The sequence below is a fragment of the Apodemus sylvaticus genome, chromosome 10 (genome assembly GCF_947179515.1).
Source record: "Apodemus sylvaticus chromosome 10, mApoSyl1.1, whole genome shotgun sequence".
NCBI lineage: Eukaryota > Metazoa > Chordata > Mammalia > Rodentia > Muridae > Apodemus > Apodemus sylvaticus.
Window position 1 is genome coordinate 56,255,908 of NC_067481.1, and position 17,735 is coordinate 56,273,642.

A 17,735-nucleotide genomic window follows, 5' to 3' on the forward strand; every position below is an offset into this window, starting at 1 on the left:
GCAGAAATCGCTGGCAGGAGAGGGCAAGGTTGGGCTGGAATCTTAACCGCTGCGTTTGGGGGAGTCGATGAGGCCACTTCAGGAAATACAAACTTTGTATCTACTGAATGCCTGGCTCTCTCAGAGCCTGGAACCCCCAAAGCTGTGGCCGGCAGGTATGGCCAGCAGCCAGTGGCCAGAGCAGTACTGCCTCTCAGCAGTGGGGCCCATCCGGGCTAACCTCTTTTTGTGGGCATTTTATTTGCACACTTCACTGGAGTGGACACCAAAGAGGTTTTCAAATGCTTCATGGGCTGCTAATTTCGCCCTGTGACCTCTTTTGTTGGGGCCTAACCTCAGCCAGAGGCTTCATGCCATGAAAGCCAGCGCCTGACACAGACCCCGACGGCCGGGTGACAATGAGGCCTCTATCTCCTTTAATCAGGCTCCAGTTGAATCTTAAGGCAGAAGGGATTGGTGTGGTGCTCAGAAACCCTGGGTGGCACGATACAGTGGTCCCAGAGGCTCTCATGGAGGCCGAAATATTCCATCAGGACGAGGGAAGACAGGTGGCTTTGTCCCACTGGCCTCTTTAGAAAGCCAGCCTGCCCTGAATGACCACCCGCTTGGCCTGGCCCATGGATACCACTGGGTATCTAGGGAGGTGGCCCACTCGGCTACTAGCCCATTCTTTAGTGGCCTAATGAGTTTCTACCTGTGTCCTCCCCTGCAGACTGTGACTCCTATTGCAAGGCCTCTAAAGGGAAGCTGAAGATGAACATGAAGAAATACTGCAGGAAGGACTATGGTAAGCAAGCGGGGGCGGGGGGGGGGGGGCCGCAAAGGGGCTGCTCTGGGTGGCTTGCAAGTGTCTCATGTCACAGAGTCCGTGGGACTCTTGCCCGAGAGTACCAATGTCTTCTGTGCCAGAGAAGCCACAAGAGCCTGGATTTTCCCAGCTGCCCTGCACAGGGATGTCTGGCTCAGTGGGGTCCATCGAGGCTGGGATTTCTATCCTGGACTCTGTTCGCTCTGCCCAAAGGGCTATGTGGCTGCAGTCTGCTCCTCTGCTCTCTGATGTTCTGTGTCCTTGCTCATACCCTGGCATTGTCTCAAGTCTCCTGCTTGGTGAGGTTCTCTAGCTTGGCAGTGGGTGGGAGCTGTGGGGTGTTTATAGGGCCAGGGGGATGAAGCGTCTGTACTGTAAGACTGTGCATCCTACTCTGGCCTTGAGGACCCTGAGCATGTGTCCCAAGGCGACACATGCCACACAAGAGGCCACATCAGGCCAACTGCTTGAGCCAGACTTGAAGTTTGCCCCTTAGTCAGGCTAGTAGCCAGGGCTTCTCAGCATACAGAAACGAATCATTAGGCTCAAAGACATTTTGAGAACCTCTGAAACCTCATTTCGCTATGAGTATTCACATACATGTGTACCCCTCACATGGAAGCCAGAGAAGAGGCCCAAACATCCAGACAGCCCCACTTGTCACAGGCCACGTGGCCATCAACATGCAGGTTGTAGGTATCGAGTCACACATTGCCATGCCATGGGCATCCAGGTTCCAGCCCCGCCTTCTAGCGGGGGCCCCATGATCAAGTTCCCAAAGAAAAGGCCCCTGAAGGAATGACACCCCAGAAGCTTCCAGCTCCCATGGAGGGACGAACCCAGGTTTCTACAAGTTTACTCTCATTGAGAAATAAAGGAAGGGCTTACCTCCTTCAAGATGGCGTAGCCGGTACAAGGGGGACCTGACCTCTCAGGTCTTGCCCTCACCTCTGCCAGAGACTAATGAGGACAGCCCCCCTCAAAAAAAAAAAAGGCCTCTCCAAGCCTCTGCTGATTGAGAAGGCGGGGCTCCTGTACTTTCCCAGGCCTTGGTTCTTGAAGCCTGATCATTGATGCTCCTGGCAAAGCAAAAGTCAGGGTGCAGTGAAGAATATGAGCACTGCCGCCGCCCCCCCCCCACCTTATCCTCACCACGGGTGGGGTGGGCTGGGATTGAGGTATCTCTGAAAAGTACTGGACCACAGTGTCAGTCTGTTCTCTGGATGCAAGGGGAGAAATCGGAACATCACTGAAACGGATCCCATGGTCCTTCCATTGGATTCTTCTGGACTCAGCCTGGTTTTGTTCTCTCCTGTCTATTATCCAGGGTCACCCTGCCCTATGCTAGTGCCCTTGTCTATACCAGGCTGACCTTTCCTTTATGGACTCAAGACTGGGGTTCACTGACCCCGAATCCAGTGGGTGTTCCTATGTTCAGCAGGAAGAGGCATCCTTTTGGGGTGCTGAAGGGTTGGGTATGGTCTCTGGGCTCCATGCTGGCCTCTATCTTCTGTGCATCTTCTCTGACAAGGATTGGATGTACAGTGTCCCCTACCCCCCCGGACTGTCACTGCCTGGCTCTGGGTTTTTTTGTTTTTGTTTTTTTTTCCCTCCTTCTCCAGTAGCCCTGGGAGGTTCGGAATCAGTCCATTTTCTGTTTTCCTAACAAAATATCTGAGCTTTATTTTTGGCTCACGGTTTCTAAAGTCCACCAGTGTTCACATCCACTCAGCTTCTAGTGAGGGCCTTGTGCTGTGTCAGCCCACAGTACAATGTGTCACAGAAGAGAAGAGGAGACAGAGGGAGCCAGGTACCTTGCGACAGCATGCTCTTAAGATCCTAACTACCTTTCCTGGGAACGCTCATGAGTGGGAACTCCTCCTGACCCAGCATACCTTCATAGGGCCCGACCCCCTCTCAGCCCTGTTCTGCTGGGGACCCCCATACAGATTCTGGGAGACATACCCTGTTCTAAGCACTGCAGGGATTTCTGGTTTCAATAAGGTCATTTGCTGTTATGGGAATTTCCTCAGTGCAGTTCAGTCTACTGTGCTACAAGGGGACCACGTGAGTTCCACACAGGGCTCAGAGGAGATAGTCACTGTGTGATTCGTCAGGCCTTGGAGCCTGGTTTGAGAAGGTGCAAAGGAGGCTGGGCAGGGTGTGGCAGCTGTGGGTCTGTGAGTACTGCGGGGGTGGGGGGGTTACCCAGCTATATAAGGCTTGCTCTGAGGCTGAGGAAAGGCTTCTCATCGGACTTTGCTGGGCTTTGGAGTCTCCAGACACAGCCTAGGTGAAGTGTGGCTAGGTGGCCCTATTATACTCAGAAGACTGGGCCAGCCCAGGGGAAGATGGGCTGAAGGAAGACAAGCGAGAACCTGCCTACAGAGGTGAGGCCACACCAGGCCAAGGAAGGGAGCTGGCTCCCGAGGCTGCCTAATCCCTGCTTGTTTGCTGACTGACACTCCGGCAGGGGGCCAATTAGGAAACACATTTCCTTCACATCCAGGGCGCTTGGATGTTCCAGAAGCTGCTAATTAGAACCTAGGTTTTTGCCACCCCTGCTGAGAGAAGAGCCCCTTTCTCCTCCAGCCCCACCAAGACAGGCTTGACCTGGGGCAGCTAGTGAACTCTCTTTCAGGCTCCACTGACCCTGAGTGGTAGCCAGTGGGAGAAACCTACAGGCCCTGGAGGCCTATGGGAAGAGACTGGCTGGCCAGCCCAAGGTGTGCCAGCCCCGAGCCCAGACCAAGCTGGGATGGGTGGATTTTAGGCAAGGCAAGAAATAGGAGTCAGGGAAAGCCTCACGCCCGGACCTTACATGGCTGCAGCCTCCATCTAGAGAGGACCCCATCTCCCCACCCCCACCCCCACCTGGTGGGGAAGATGGTCCAGTCCTTTCCCATGTGTTAGCTTTGCCAGTCTGGGCTTCCATTACCTCACGTTTCAGATCAGGGAGAGATAATATCCAAGTGCTAGGGACCATGTCTAAAGAGGATATTAGTAACCCATGGAGGTCAGGTCATCTGTCACCTGTCCGCCCCTCTGCTGGGCCACCTCAGTTCTCTGTTGCCCTCTAGGGGAATCCAGCTTACTTTGCAAATGCTTCAGAAAGCCAAAGCCAAGCCCAGTGTGGAACCCCTACCATGAAGACAGGTGTTATTGTTTGCAAGAGTTCTCAGGACACCTCCCCATACTCTGAAGGAACTCTTCTTTTGTGGGATGGTGTGTGTGCCTGTGTGTATGTGCATGTGCACATGTTTCCCCTCACACCATGACCCTGTCAGCGCAGACATAGGTGGCTCAGTCTGAAGCCACCTGCCTGAGACTCCTTTGGAGTCCCATAGCTCCAGAGACTTCTGCTCCTGAGGTCAAGTGCTCTGGCCTAGCACAGTGACAGGGGATGTCATTGGTTGTGGCCATCTATTGCCTGGGTATCTCCTTTCCCTTGTTTCTCTGCTTCTTGGGGGAATGGCTCCTCTGTCTCATCTCCCATCTTTAACTGTGTACAGTATACCCACCCCCCATTGCATTGAGTTGTGTCTCACAGACACCACCCACCCATGTACAACACACACACACACACACATACACACACACACACACACACACGGTGGTCCTGCCATGGGCACCTAAGAGTCCTGGTACTTTATCCCTTCTCACCCTGGAGATTTTCCCTCTACATACATTCACTAAAAGCCCGAGGCCATCCTGGGTGCTGCCCTCACAGATCTGCATAGCCCAGGGGTTGGCCCTCAGGGAGCGCACATTTGGAAGAGACATACACAGTGAGAGCCCAGAAACCTGACTGGGGTTGCCCAGGGCCTGGTAGCCAGTACCCACAAAGCAGGGATCCCTAGTAGTGGGAAAATTCTCCATGCCAGAAGCTGGAACCTGGTTGGCGGGGTCTGAGAACCAGTAGGGCAGGGGTACTGGGTGAGGGGGTGGGCAGCGTTGGAAACAGCCTCCTGGGCCACTCACATTTACATGTAGAAAATATCATGAGCCTACTACTGAGGGTGGCACCTGTGCCCCAGCAACTGCCCAGGGGGCCTAAATGGCCTCTTCCTTCTCCCTGGGATGCGCATCAGCCCTTGTTGTGAAAGGTGAGATCATCTCTCACCAATTCTTGGAAAAGTGCTTCATTCCCAGAAATGTTTGTTAGTCACCCCCTGTAGAAAGACATCTTGGCGCTACTGGATGGAAAACTGAAGATGCTTTCACAGGGAGCCTCAAGTGTTCCTTCCACCTGACAGCCCCTGCCCTCAAGGTTTTGGGGGACTCGGCTTGAGGGGAAGTGCTGTGGACATCTTGGCCCCGTGTGGCATATGTGTTTGTGTGCTGTGGCCCAGGCGGCCTGATCTCCAATGCAGAGCTCTGGTATGGCTCAGCATGGCGTTGTGCCTAGGAACCTGTGGACTCAGTGGGAATGCTGGTGAGGACAGCGGAGCCAGGACTGGGCTCCCCATGGCCCTTGTGAATACCTAGTCAGTCTGCTTCATCCTCAGCTATGTGAGAGGGAAGGAGAGAGGGAGAGAGAGAGGGAGAGAGAGGGGGAGAGAGGGCGAGAGGAGGGAAGGAGGTGTTCTTACTCCTGTGGCTCACCAAGGCCCAACAAGGTGAAACAGCTAGCTGGGTATCGCGCTGTGGGATCCCAGCCCTGAGCTCCCTCCTTCCCGTCAGTGACTAAGCATTTGGCAGCCTGGAGTAGACACAGCAGCCCTTAGAGGACTCACAAACCCATACCCCAGTTTGGAACACTGGCTCTCGGCTCCAGGTCAGACTTGGAAGAAGAGCCACACAAACATCTTGATGGGTAAGGAAGGAGGCATGGTTCCCCCAGTGGGGAGCCTCTGAGCTGGAGGGCAGAAGGGATGGCACAGTGAGCGGGCGGTGGCAGCGATGGCGGCAGCGATGGAGGAGGGCTGTGAGGAAATGGTGGTGAGCAGGGAAGAGGCAGATGTAACGGGGTGGATTAAGGGTGCTGGGACCGAGCAGACAGTTGGCTGTGGTAGCACTGCTGTCCTGGTGGAAGCTCTGCTTTGAGTGGCAGACAGGGCCCAGCCCTAGCTCTTGTCTTTGACTGGGAATAAAGGAGTGGGGTCTCGTGGCTGTGGGCCTTGAGCTTTGCCACCTTGTGAGCCATCTCTCTCCTCCTCCTCAGTGACCCTGGAATCAATGGTGACTGTCAGCAGCCTTAGTCTCTTCAGAGAGCCAGATATCTTAGCAGCCATGTCATAGAAACAAACTTACTGTATCTACTCCAGTGATCCTAGGGTATGGGCACAGGTGATGTAGGGTTGCCTTTTCAAGGCAAGGTCCCGATGTGAGCTGGAGGCTGCTGGTTTTAATTTCTGGGAAGAGCCATGTCACCTGGACATCCTCTGGTTGAGAGACTGGGACACAGACAGCAGTGTGTAGCGTGGTGTTTCAGAGGCTTGCTAACCCTCCCTAGGGTCACTGGCCCCCTGAGGATCCTCCTGTTTCTCTAGCCAGATGTGAACCCCCCTACTTCCTGAAGAGTGCCAACCACATATGGATGCCAGATGTGGAGCTGGATCTACATGAGTCAGCCTGAGGTCGCGGAATGTGGGTGACCACCAGGTTGGGCAGGAAAGGCCAGGCAGCCCCAGTGACAGCTGGACAGCAAAGATCCTGTGCCCACAAGAAAGTGGCCACCTGGGGAGCCAGGTGGGGCCTGGTGCAAGCATCCCTCCCCAGCCTTGAACCTGGCCCCTGCCACTACTGCTACAGCCAGTACAGAAAGGGGAGATGGCTGTCCTGGGTCTGGGCAGCGCCAGGCTCTTGTTTGTCTGTGGGCTGCTCTGCTGTATTCTCTTTTGCTCCTTGTAGTTTCATGTGTTTTTTAGGAAGCAGAGATGGCTCAGAGAAACCACAGCGATTATCCAGTAAAGAATGTCTAGTGAGCCAGGTCAGAGTTGGGGTAGACATGCCCAGGGACTGTAGTCTCTCTTGCAAAGAACCCCAGCACACCAGTCTTTGATCCTGGTCGTCCTATCCAGCAGTCTCCATTGACGCGCCCGTTTCTCCCTACCTGCGGTCCTGGAGGATGCACCAAGCAGCCTTCGGGGTTAGGGAGACATGGCCTGAGGTAACCATACCTCCCAAGCTATCACACTTGAACTGCTTAATCCAGGGAGGCCAGCTCCAGTCCCGGCTGCACCCGACCCTCTGCAGGGGTGAGTCTGTAGCACTGCTGGCCTTGTACTGTACTTCCTGCAGTAGGGCTCAGGCACTTTGCGTATGACTACCGGGAGAAGCAAGTCTGGAGGGTGGTTGGACTTTAAGGAACCTGACTGTGGGTTTTTGGAGTCAGGCCTGTTAGGGATGAGGCGTGTTGGTTCTGGTCCAGCATGGGACAGAGCTCCAGATGTAGGTATCCTGGGGAAGCTTGGCAGTGCCATTCCAGCCGGGGCATCTGGGAGGAGGAGCTGCTCTTTGCTCTCATGGTAACTTCCTGGAGCTGGAGCCTCAAGGGGGAAATGGAGGTTAGCAGCATTTGCTTGAGGGACTTGTGTGTGCCCTGCCGTCTTTGACAGACTGGTATAATTGTGCTGTCCTGAGCTGGCCCAAACCCCCTCAGCACTAGGCTTTCTCTGGGGGGGGGGGGAGCTGGGGATGATGGGACCTGGACCTAAGTCACACAGAGGACGCTATTTGTCACCTTTTCTCCTTCAGAGGCCAGAACTCCATCTCTGCCAAGACCTCTGACCTGAGGCTCACTCATCATCTACTTTCTCATGGAAAGATTCTGAATCAATACCCAGCAGGCTTTGCTCTTTCTGGTGTCTATTTTGGATAGAGATGTAAAGGTTGGGGAGGGGGAGGTCTAGCAAGTATGGGAGGCAGGTATGGATGGTTGGAGCATCTCCTGAAACCATGCAAGGTGTTCTGAGGTGGAATGTCCTTTTAGCAGCCCAGTTTATCCAGAGAGGCAAGGGTCTGTAGAGTCACTGTACAGCAGAGACCAGCCCTCCAGATGAGGCCACCGCAGCCTTACACTTGTGAATCTGACTGGAGTGGCTGTCGTGGTTTACATAGGAAATGCCTCCCAAAGGTTGGGAGTCTAGCAGGCGAGATCTGGTTGAAGTGAGTGCCTGGGGTTGTGCCCATGCAACCACACCTTGTCCCCAGTCCCCTGCCACTTCCTGGCCAAGCATATTCTGGTTCAGCTTATTCTGGCCACCATGTTTGGCTTTACCATTGGGCCTTAAGCAGTGAAGCCCACTGGGAACATGTACCACAGCCTCTAAATCTGTGGCCCAGATCAAGTGTCTCCTCTATGTCCATTGCTCAGATATTTTGTCACTGTAAGACAAAAGTCGTTGACACGCTGGGCTGAGCTGGGGAGGCTGCCTATTGCTCAGGGCCAAGACCAATACCTTTTTCCAAGATGTTTCTCTGGTGTCCCTTAGCTCCAGGAGATGGTCTCTCCCCTCTCAGTATTGGAATACTGAGGAGGCAGCAGCCAGCATCTCAAGGTTGCCTGGCTGGCTGCTGGGTCTGTCGTGGTGAGTCCCTACTTTACTGATGTGCAGTAAGCAGGAGTGCTGTCTATAGGTCTAGCCCTGTGTGCTCACCCACGCCCGCACTCTGCACAGGACCACACTTTCCATATAGAAGCCCTGGGAGCAGGGCTTGACCTGGGCTGGCCTGGAAGTTCACAGTCAAGGCTGCATTTCATGAACGCAGCTGAGGCTCCTGACATGCTCGCTAGCTCTTTCCACCTGGAGATTTACAGAGCTTTTGAGTTTAATGGCTTCTGTGGGATTGGTGTCCTCCCCCACTGTTCCTGGCTGCAGTCTCTAAGGCAAATGGGTGACAGACCTTCCTTAGCTGGACTGCCCCAACAGGAAAGTCTAGATGGGTAGGGAGGGGAGGGGAGGGGAGGGGCAGCTGTGGGTGGCCCCTAGGGCCTGCTTTGAGCAGCCTATAAATCCTGGGAAGCTCTAGAAAGGCGAGAAGCTTCCCCCACAGAAGTGCTGGAGAGAGGGGAGTGGCCAAGGGGAACAGTGGTTGCCTCCCGTGGCTAACCCAACAGGTGGCTTCTGCCCTGCTGGGCCTTCCTTTCTGGCTGTGGGCTCCCAGCAAGCCTTGAGTTATCCAGCAGGGCATCTGTCTTGTCTTCCTAGGTCTGGCAGCTTTCTTAGAATGCAGTGGCTGTGGGGACCTTAGATCTCAGAAGCAGGTCCTTTCAACCTCCATGCAGGGCTCTCTACTCCTCTTGCCCTCTGCCAATGCCAGGCTCTTCTAAGGCCTAGCGCTCCCTGTAGGCCCCGATGGGTCAAGAGCTAGAGTGGGGCTGGAAGGGAGGTGGGTTTTGAGTGAACTGGCTCTAGGCAGAAGATAGCGATTTTCCCTATGGAGTCGCCAAGCAGAGGATAATGGCCAGGGGCTCCCCGTGCTGCAGCTTGCTTTTAATGGCCTGGGAATTTCCCAGGCACTGGACTTAAGGGAGAGATTGAGACCATTGAGAAGGGTGGCCATTCCCTCACTTCCATGGTGGGACAAACCCGGAGCTGCAGCTAGGGATATATGTAGGCAGCAGATTGAATTCTGCACTCCGTGACCCAGACAGACAGCGCTCCAAGGCTTCCCGGCTGCCCTTTCGCTGCCTCAGACGCTCCTCCCCCTCAGCCTTCCACTCAGCCCCTACAGCAGGAGCAGCACAGGTGGCTCTTACTAAATCTAACTCCTGTGGGCCTGGCCCTCAGAGTCCTCACCTCACCCCAGCCTCCACTGGAGTCACAGCTGGGCTCTGCCACCGGACTGGGGGGCAGGGCACCCAAGCTCGCTGGAGATGGAGGCTAGAATTCAGGTAGGGGATGGTGGGCGGTGTGGCTTACCCTGCCCTAGTGGCTGAGAAACATGCTTAGCGTTGTGAACTGGAAAGCTGCAGAGAGGCGCTGACCTTGTCCTACCCAGCTCCAAGGTGCAGAGGTCTGGGCTGCTTACAGGGGAGGGCTTGGCTTCCTGCCCAGGTTTCAAGCTCTTCTCCTCCCGCCCACCCTGCATTAGATTTTTCTCTAAGGATCTGTTCCATCCCATAGCTGGTTCCTCCCAAGGAGCTCAACTGGGGTTGCAGACATCTTGGAAGGGCCTTTCCCAGCCCTGACTTTGTCTGCACCAAGTGCTTGGAAGGCACAGAGGCCGCTGGCTCACCTCAGCTGCAGCCACTGAGCAGGAGACAAGGGAAGGAGGGAGGGAGGGGAGGTGTGGACTGTGGAGTCCCTTCTATATAGTAGGGCTCGGAGCACCAGCCAGTGTCTGTCTCATGGACCCTCCCGGCTCTTCTCCAGCACTGGTTTGCTATCAGAGCTGAGGGCTTCCATTCCACCAGCAACCTGTAATTTAAGGGCTCCAGCAGGGTCCCCGTGCCCATGATCGCCTTGCTGTGAATCATCTCATCATTACCCCTTTCTGAATGGAGGAAACCTCACCTGAACCCCCCTTAGAGGTTAACATCAGGACAATAGTTTAAAGATGGGGTTTAGCACTCAGGTGGGTGGGTGGGTAGGTGACGTGAGTTTCATTGTGCAGCCATTTGTACAGTTCTAGCAAAGTGCAGCTAACTGTTTAGAAATCTATGGGTTGTAGTCTGGGTGGCTAAGAAGTCTAAGACCACCACGTCTTCTCTGCTTCAAAATGCCACCTTGTTGTTGTAGCACTGCATGATGGGAGGCGCAGGGGCTCACTGAAGCCTCTCAGAGGGCCACTGCTGAGCTCACTTTTTAAGGACTCCCAACTCCTAAATACTGCCATCTAGGCGGGCGGGACACCAATATGAGGCCCAGAGCAGGGTGTAAAAGTTCTGTGTTGCTGAACTGTGCTCAGTCACCTGGCCAAGTGATATCACATATCACCAAGTGGTATCTAGGTGTAGTCTGGAGACCTTGGACATTCCTGATCAGAAGCAGCAGCCAGCCACCGGTCAGAGGTGACAGCAGCCCTGGGGTGTGCCACGCGGCTGCTCTCCCTAAGAGCACAGAGCAGGTCTGTTTGAGGTCACGGTTGCGATGTGTATTTTGAATCTTTTCAGTGGTATGCGCACTGCGGGGACTTGGCCCACGCACTGTGTGTGCAGCTCATACTTGGTGGGCTTTGTAATGTGCAGAGGCGTTGCCAAGGGCAGCGGAAATGTGGACTTCTTTTTTTTTCCAGCATAATCACATGAATCCTGCTGCCACCCTCCCCTGCCCTTGGGCCTGTGCTGTCTCAGCCTGCAGTTAGGAAGGTCGCTACCACAGAATTAGTTAGATCTGCTGGAGACAGAAGGAACTAACTTCTTAATTCTTGAACATAGCAGTGTCCTGTGGGGACCTCCAGGACTCAGGTGAAGCAGGTCCTCTTGAGGCCTGTGGTAGTTTCTAGGGAGAGAAGCCTGCATTTCCAGGATAATTTACAAAAGTCTCCTGGGGAATCTTGGGGCCCAGCCCAAGGCTAGACCTTGTCCAGCCAGCTCTTCTCCTGAGTTCTTTTCTGTAAATCTGAGACCTCAAGCCTGCCCATCAGGCTGAGGCCCAAGACCCCTCTAGTTATGCTGGAATGGGGCCCACACTCATGACCTCATCATAATTGCCTCTGGAAAGGCCCTGTCTCTACATTGTTATTCTCTGAGGTACAGGGATGTTAGGACTCCGGCAAAGGAGCTTGGGGCACCAGTGCTCTGAGTCTGGGATTAGACTACATCATCCAGGGCCCAGCCAGAGGGACCTCCACACGTCCAGCCCATTCCTGGTCAGGCTCCACTGGCTGGCCAAGGGTCGCCACACGGGGAAACTGCCGTGTCCAGAGAGGCCTATTCTGTATTCAGCTCATTCCCCGGAAAGGAAACCAGGGCTCTGGCGGTAGTTCTCAGATCACTTAACTGAGGGGGCACTCAGTTGCCACGGTGACCTCTGTCTACAGAGTCACTTCTCTAGGCTGGAGAGTTTCCCCACCCCCACCTCAGAGTTCACACCAAGTGTTGAATCCCTTGGTGACAAAAACATGGAAACGGTTGCCATGGCAGCCATTCTTTGGAACCCTCAGACTGAAGTGCAAAGTTCAGGATGCCCAGGAACAGCTGAAATGAAAATATGGGAAAATCCGCCACTTCCCTCACCCAGGAGGGCATGCTGGAGCATCCGGTGCTCCACTGCACCCAGCTGTCTGCTCTCCAACCTTGGCCAGCCAATGTGGGCACAGGAAGGGAGCAGGGACCCCCCCACACCGAGACTTTAATGGGGAGTCACCTGGAGCAATAGGGACCCAGACAGGCTTTCTGACTCTGGTAGAACCAGGGAAGTGATGAGCTGGGCTTCCCTGGGGTCTCCGAGTCACTGCTGCTCTGTCAGGTGGTCCTCAGCATAGTCTGGGGTGGTGCTTCCCTGCCCTGTGGGATGAGGTGTATGTTCTGTGACATGGGGTCAGGGAAGAAGCCCTGGCTATGGGGATGGAAATGATGTCTGCTTCCCTTGAATGGGGCTGAGCACAACTGAGGTCTTCTCTAGGAATCTCCTGGACTGCAGAGGGTGACTGGCTGTGTGTTCTTCTCTTCCAGCAATTCCTTAGTAGGCTCCAAGAGGCTCTGGTGACCTAAGATGGGCCAACCAAGGGCTTCTCCAGCCAGCAATGTCCAGGAAGCCAACGCATGCTCACTACTTACCACTTACCAAGGAAATCCTTGAAGGGAACCTGGTATTCCACAAACTTATTTGAACAAAGTTCCTCCATCTTTTGTTCTTGTTGTGTGTGTACACACATGGAGTGTTTGTGTGTGCATGTGTGTAGGGCAGAGATTGAGTTTGGGTATCTCCCTGTTGTTCTCCACCCTGTTTGGAGACAGTCTCTCACTGAACCTGTGACATGCCAAGACCCCAGGGTCTGCCTGGTTTCACGACCCAGTGTAGTTATGTGTGATGTCCCTGGTGTTTGTCTGGTGAATACCTCACTGACTGAGCCACCTCCCAGCCTCTCCCTCCTTCTACTCTAAAGTGCCTTCTGTAGGAGCATCTTCTCACAGACATTTATCTTCAGTGTCTCCCCAGGGGCCTCAGCAATCCTGAGGAGTGTGGGTGAGACGGGGACTCTGGGCTTCACCCAGTTCTGTTGAGTCAGGAGCTCACGGGTGGGTGGAGTCAGCACTATTCGCAGAAGCTCTCCGGGGTGTCTGGCACAGTCTAGTTTGAGAACCCCTGTAGCAGAAGACTGGGGTTGGGGGAAGGAGGGATAGGGCTGAGCTCGAGAGGCTCCAAGGGAGATAGCAGCAGCCTGGTGGAGTGTTTGAGGACCCTGGAAAAGCACTCTGGCCACCTGGCAGGCTCTTCTGATGACTGGGGTAGGGGGTGGGGGCTGCATCCTAAGGGTTAGGGTGAAGCGACTGGAGCCGTTTGAAGTATAGGCATGTGAGGTGCTCCTCGTTTCCAGGGGGGTCAGCAGTGCCATCAACAAGGGGCAGGTGGACGTTATCCTGAGAGCTAGGGGCATGCTTAATCCATCTAGCCCCCTTGCCTGGGGTCTCCCTTATGGATCTCAACATCTTCCAAGAGGCAGTGGTAGGGGCACCTTCAACAAAGGCAGGGGTAACACTTTTTGGAATAGGGTCCTTGGCCCAGGCATTAGCTCAGGTTCTGGGATCAGCTCTGCGGCAGCTCACCCATTGCCGGGGGAGCCCTTTGCAGTCACTTCCCAGATCAGACTCCAGGGTCTTGTAGGACAGTGTGCAGGTAGGGCCCGTCCCATCGCAGGACCCGGGCACCTGGCTGCACTTCTCAGCCATGGCCCACACCACCCATTTGCTTTCTTGCAGCCGTCCAGATCCACATCCTGAAGGCGGACAAAGCAGGGGATTGGTGGAAGTTCACAGTGAACATCATCTCTGTGTACAAGCAGGGCACAAGTCGCATTCGCCGTGGTGACCAGAGTTTGTGGATCCGCTCACGAGACATCGCCTGCAAGTGTCCCAAAATCAAGCCCCTCAAGAAGTATCTGCTATTGGGCAATGCTGAGGACTCGCCTGACCAGAGTGGCATCGTTGCAGACAAGAGCAGCCTGGTGATCCAGTGGCGGGACACATGGGCACGGAGGCTGCGCAAATTCCAGCAGCGGGAGAAGAAGGGCAAGTGCAAGAAGGCCTAGCGCGGAGGTGGCGCAGGCTCCAGGAGGGCGGGCAGGGCGCTGGCAGAGGCTGGAAGCCTTGGACTTGGCCCGCCAGGGTTTTTGCGGGGAGGGTGGGGGCGGGGCGAAGTCGAAGCGGGGCGGGGCCCTCAGCGGCTCCGCCCCAGCCCCACCCTCACACCCCTGGCTGCGCTCTTAAGTGCGTGGCAGAAAGTACCCTGTATTATCAGGCCAGGCCCTGGAGAAATGAGGACAAGACATAGCTACCTCACGGCGCTCCTTCCAGAACAGAGATGCGCTTCCCTAGGGCTAGGTGGGGGTCGCCGTGGAGGGGTTGGGGGTCCCGAGAGGCGGGAACAGAATGGCACAGTGGACCACAGCCAGTGTGTTTGATGGTTATTGAAGGGGATGTGAGAACTGTGAATTTTTGGGCCTGCAGCCTGGGCAGGGGCAACCAATCTACCACCAGATCTAGTCATGCCCACTCTTTCTCCATCACCTGCTGTCTAGGAATTCCCACAGGACTCCAGACTCTGACAACGGGTCCCTATGTCAAAGGGCCAGATGACACTGGGATCAGCCAGCTTTGGTCTCCACTGCCACCTGCTGGGCTGGTCTCCTGGGTGGAGTTCACCATCTGTAGGGAGGAGAGGCTCCTGGGGCCTGCCCTACCCCAGCAGGGCTGGCCCAGGCTCCCGGCCCATCAGAGGGCCTAGGGCCTAAGGACCCTGAAGTCAAGCCGGGTGGTCACTGCCTCTCCTGGAGCTGCCTGTGGAAGGAGGCATTGCAAACCAAAACCTCCCAGAGAGTTTCCTTGCTGGAAACTTGGAAACAACCCTTTTTATGACATTTTCCAGAGAGGGGGAAGGGTACTGGCGAGGTTTAGGGCAATGACACTATTTGTGTAATGACATCAGCTCCCACAAGGCCTCACAGCAATGTCAACAGCTGGAAAGGGCCTGGTCAGGTCTGGAATGCCAGCAGTTGTATAGGCAGTTTGAACCGGGCTTGGGGAAGGGCTTGCCTGAGTCAGGCCAGGGTGGCCGCCGCTCAGCGAGGTAGCGGGTATCCTAGTTGTAGGTGGGCAAGACCAGGAATGGTCAGGTTCCTGGGGTCCAAGGATGCTCTGACTGCTTCCCGTTGCTGTCCTCACTGCTGGCTCCCAAGGAAAGGGACACAGGCTCCTTGGTTAAGAAACCCAGTCTAGCCCCTAGCTGTCTTGGTCTAGCCTGGGCAGTCCGGGCCATCCCTTTCTGGCTGCCTTCTTTGTGGAGGTCCTGGGCCCTCCTCTACGCCTAGCCGACTTCTCTGTTAGAGATGTAATGTCCTCATGCAGGCAGCTCCAAGCTTCCCTCTGGTTGCTTCCTGGGCCCTTTAGCCTTTCTCTGCCTCCCTGCACTCGGGCCTCCAGCCTCACGCCCCGCACACTGGATGAGAGGCCTGGCCCTCTCAGTCAGGAAATTGGTTTCATTTCCCCTGCCCATTTGGCTGTCCTGAAGGGCCTTATGAGGACTGAAGCTCGGCCCCTTAGTGACACAGCTCCCTCTGCTTCTCCACTTCTGCCCACATCACCACTGCCACTTACTGAGTACCCTCTTGGTGCCAGGCACTTTACCCATATGCTCCTGGCCTGTTTTCATCACAAACCCGTGAGACAGGGATTCATTCTTGTCCTCATGCTCACCAGTAAAAAGATGTGTCCACGTGCCCAAGGTCACACCAGCACCGGCACTCAGACCCTGACCTTACCGCAGTTGCACATCAGCTGTTAGCCCACCTGACACTCCCACAGCAGGTGAGGGTAGGGCGGGGCAGTGGTTATCATCAAGACCAGGCAGCTTGTCTCTAGAGAACCTTGAGGATATGAGCTTGGAGTATGGTCTGGGACAGACCCAGCAACGGGAGTGGTGGGTTCATGAGGAATGGACTCCCTAGAGGAAAGCTGCAGGAAGACAGCTGTGGCCATCCGAGAGGGCCTGGAAAGGCGGCTTGGCTGTTTCACAAGCGGGAGGAAGACCACAGGGCTTCAGAGCGAGGCTGGCACCGAGCATACAGACCCTACCCCGGCAAGGGCCATGTGGCTACCCTGGTCCAAGCCTGAGATTGAGGGCAAGGGCCACTATCCAGGACAGCCAGTGTGGTTTGCTGGGTGCCATCTGTAGCAAATAACATCCCAACTGCATGTGGCTGTCCTGGGCCAGAGTGGCTTCTGCCCTGGCCAGCGTCCACCCATGAACCTTGGGTCCCAGTCTCACCTGGTGTCCAGTGAAGCCCCTTAACTGGCCTTCCCCCAGCCCCTGCTAAGCAACAGAGACATCTTGTTAGAAATCCACCAAGGCCTCCTGCCCTGCCCTCTGTGGCCTGGTCAATGGGGGTTACATTAAGTAGCCAAGATGAGCCAAGTTGAGGGAGCCATTGCTGATGGAGCAGTTTGTCACAGCTGCACCTCTGTTCTGGACCCGAATCCAGCCCACCTCTCCCCTGCCTGAGAGCCAGCCTTAGGGAGGCAGCGGTCTCCTACCCACCCTGGGCCCCACCGTAGGGAGGGGATGGAAAGGGAAAAGGAGTCATGCTATTTGTACAGTTAGGAAGGGGTGCAAAATGGAAGTAGGTTTTTGAGTTTGAGAGTGTATTAACAGAGTTGTGATACGTAGGTCTTTGAAGAAAACCATACCAGGTTAGTCAAGACTCCCTAGCTGTTCCTTTGCTTACCATTTGAGTAGTCTGGTCCCCTGCCACCAGAATGCCTCCTTTGCTGACACACAATGACATAAAGGTGTTGGGTAAAGGAGATGGCGAGCTCCCGGGTACACCTGTGAGCTGTGGCCTCTCTGGCCAGAGCAGGAGGTAGGACCATCGGCTCCTTCAGATGGGAGGGAGGCTCAGGTGCCTGGGCGAAGCCTAGCGGGGCTGAAATGGCCTCCCCAAGGACCTTGGGACTTTCTAGAACTCTGCCTCAGTGGTTGCGTGCAGGCGGTGAGAACCGGCTGTCTTAGACCTGCCCCTGGGCTGGAATAAGACTGAAATGAACAGAGCCAGGGCCTGACCTGGGAAACGGTTCCTTTAGGGTCCCAACACTTGAAGGGCTCCATCCAGGAAACCTAGAGAGTCGGCAAGTCAGGCTCACTAATGGGCCGTGGTTCACAGACCGACATTCCTGTGGACCAGAGCCATGCCATACCCCAGGGGTATCAAAATTGTCTTTGTGGGGCCTTGCCCCTGCCAAAAAATAAGCCAGCCTCACCTCGTGTGTCAGTGGGCATCCTTCCCTTTTCCCCTGATCTGGGCACACCCCCAGCCCCCCTCCTGTGTCACCGATTCTGCTCACACAGAATTGTAAATGTTTAGTTGTGACCATGACATATTGTTTGGGCCAGTGTTCCTTTCCAATGCATACTAATATATTATGGTTATTATATATGAATATATTTAATGACATGGAGAAAGTTGTGGATTTTCTTTTTTTTTTCTTTTTTAAAGTTTTTTTGTTGTTAGAGTTGTAATGGACCCAGACGGAACTTGTAACGTGGGCCCTACATGATAGAACTAAATTCAGATATCATTAAATAAACTCTTGTATACTGGTCTGTGTCCCGGCCTTTCTTGGTGGCCAGAGCCTTGGTGGTGGGGGGCATGTGGGGAGGTACAAGGGCGGAGACTAACAGCGACTTAAGGAATATGGAGTCTTGCCCTAGGACACCCCAGCAAGACAGAATCTTGTGTTTTAAACAAAGGCCCTAACTACCCAAAAAAGGCAGGAAGAGTGTAGCCCTGTTTGGAAAGTCCTAGGGGCTTGCTGGCTCTCCAC

General features: G+C 54.9%; 1 protein-coding gene across 2 annotated transcripts in view; it reads left to right on the forward strand.

Annotated features, from left to right (window-relative positions):
* Ntn1 (netrin 1) overlaps positions 1 to 17,511 on the forward strand; it is a 177,527-nt gene extending 160,016 nt beyond the window's left edge. For both annotated transcript variants that reach the window (XM_052196193.1, XM_052196192.1), the window contains exons 6-7: positions 713 to 787; positions 13,620 to 17,511. In XM_052196193.1, the coding sequence (XP_052052153.1) occupies positions 713 to 787; positions 13,620 to 13,948 (404 nt within the window). In that variant the 3' untranslated portion in view covers positions 13,949 to 17,511. The remainder of the gene's footprint in view (positions 1 to 712; positions 788 to 13,619) is intronic.
* The last annotated feature ends 224 nt before the right edge of the window (positions 17,512 to 17,735 follow it).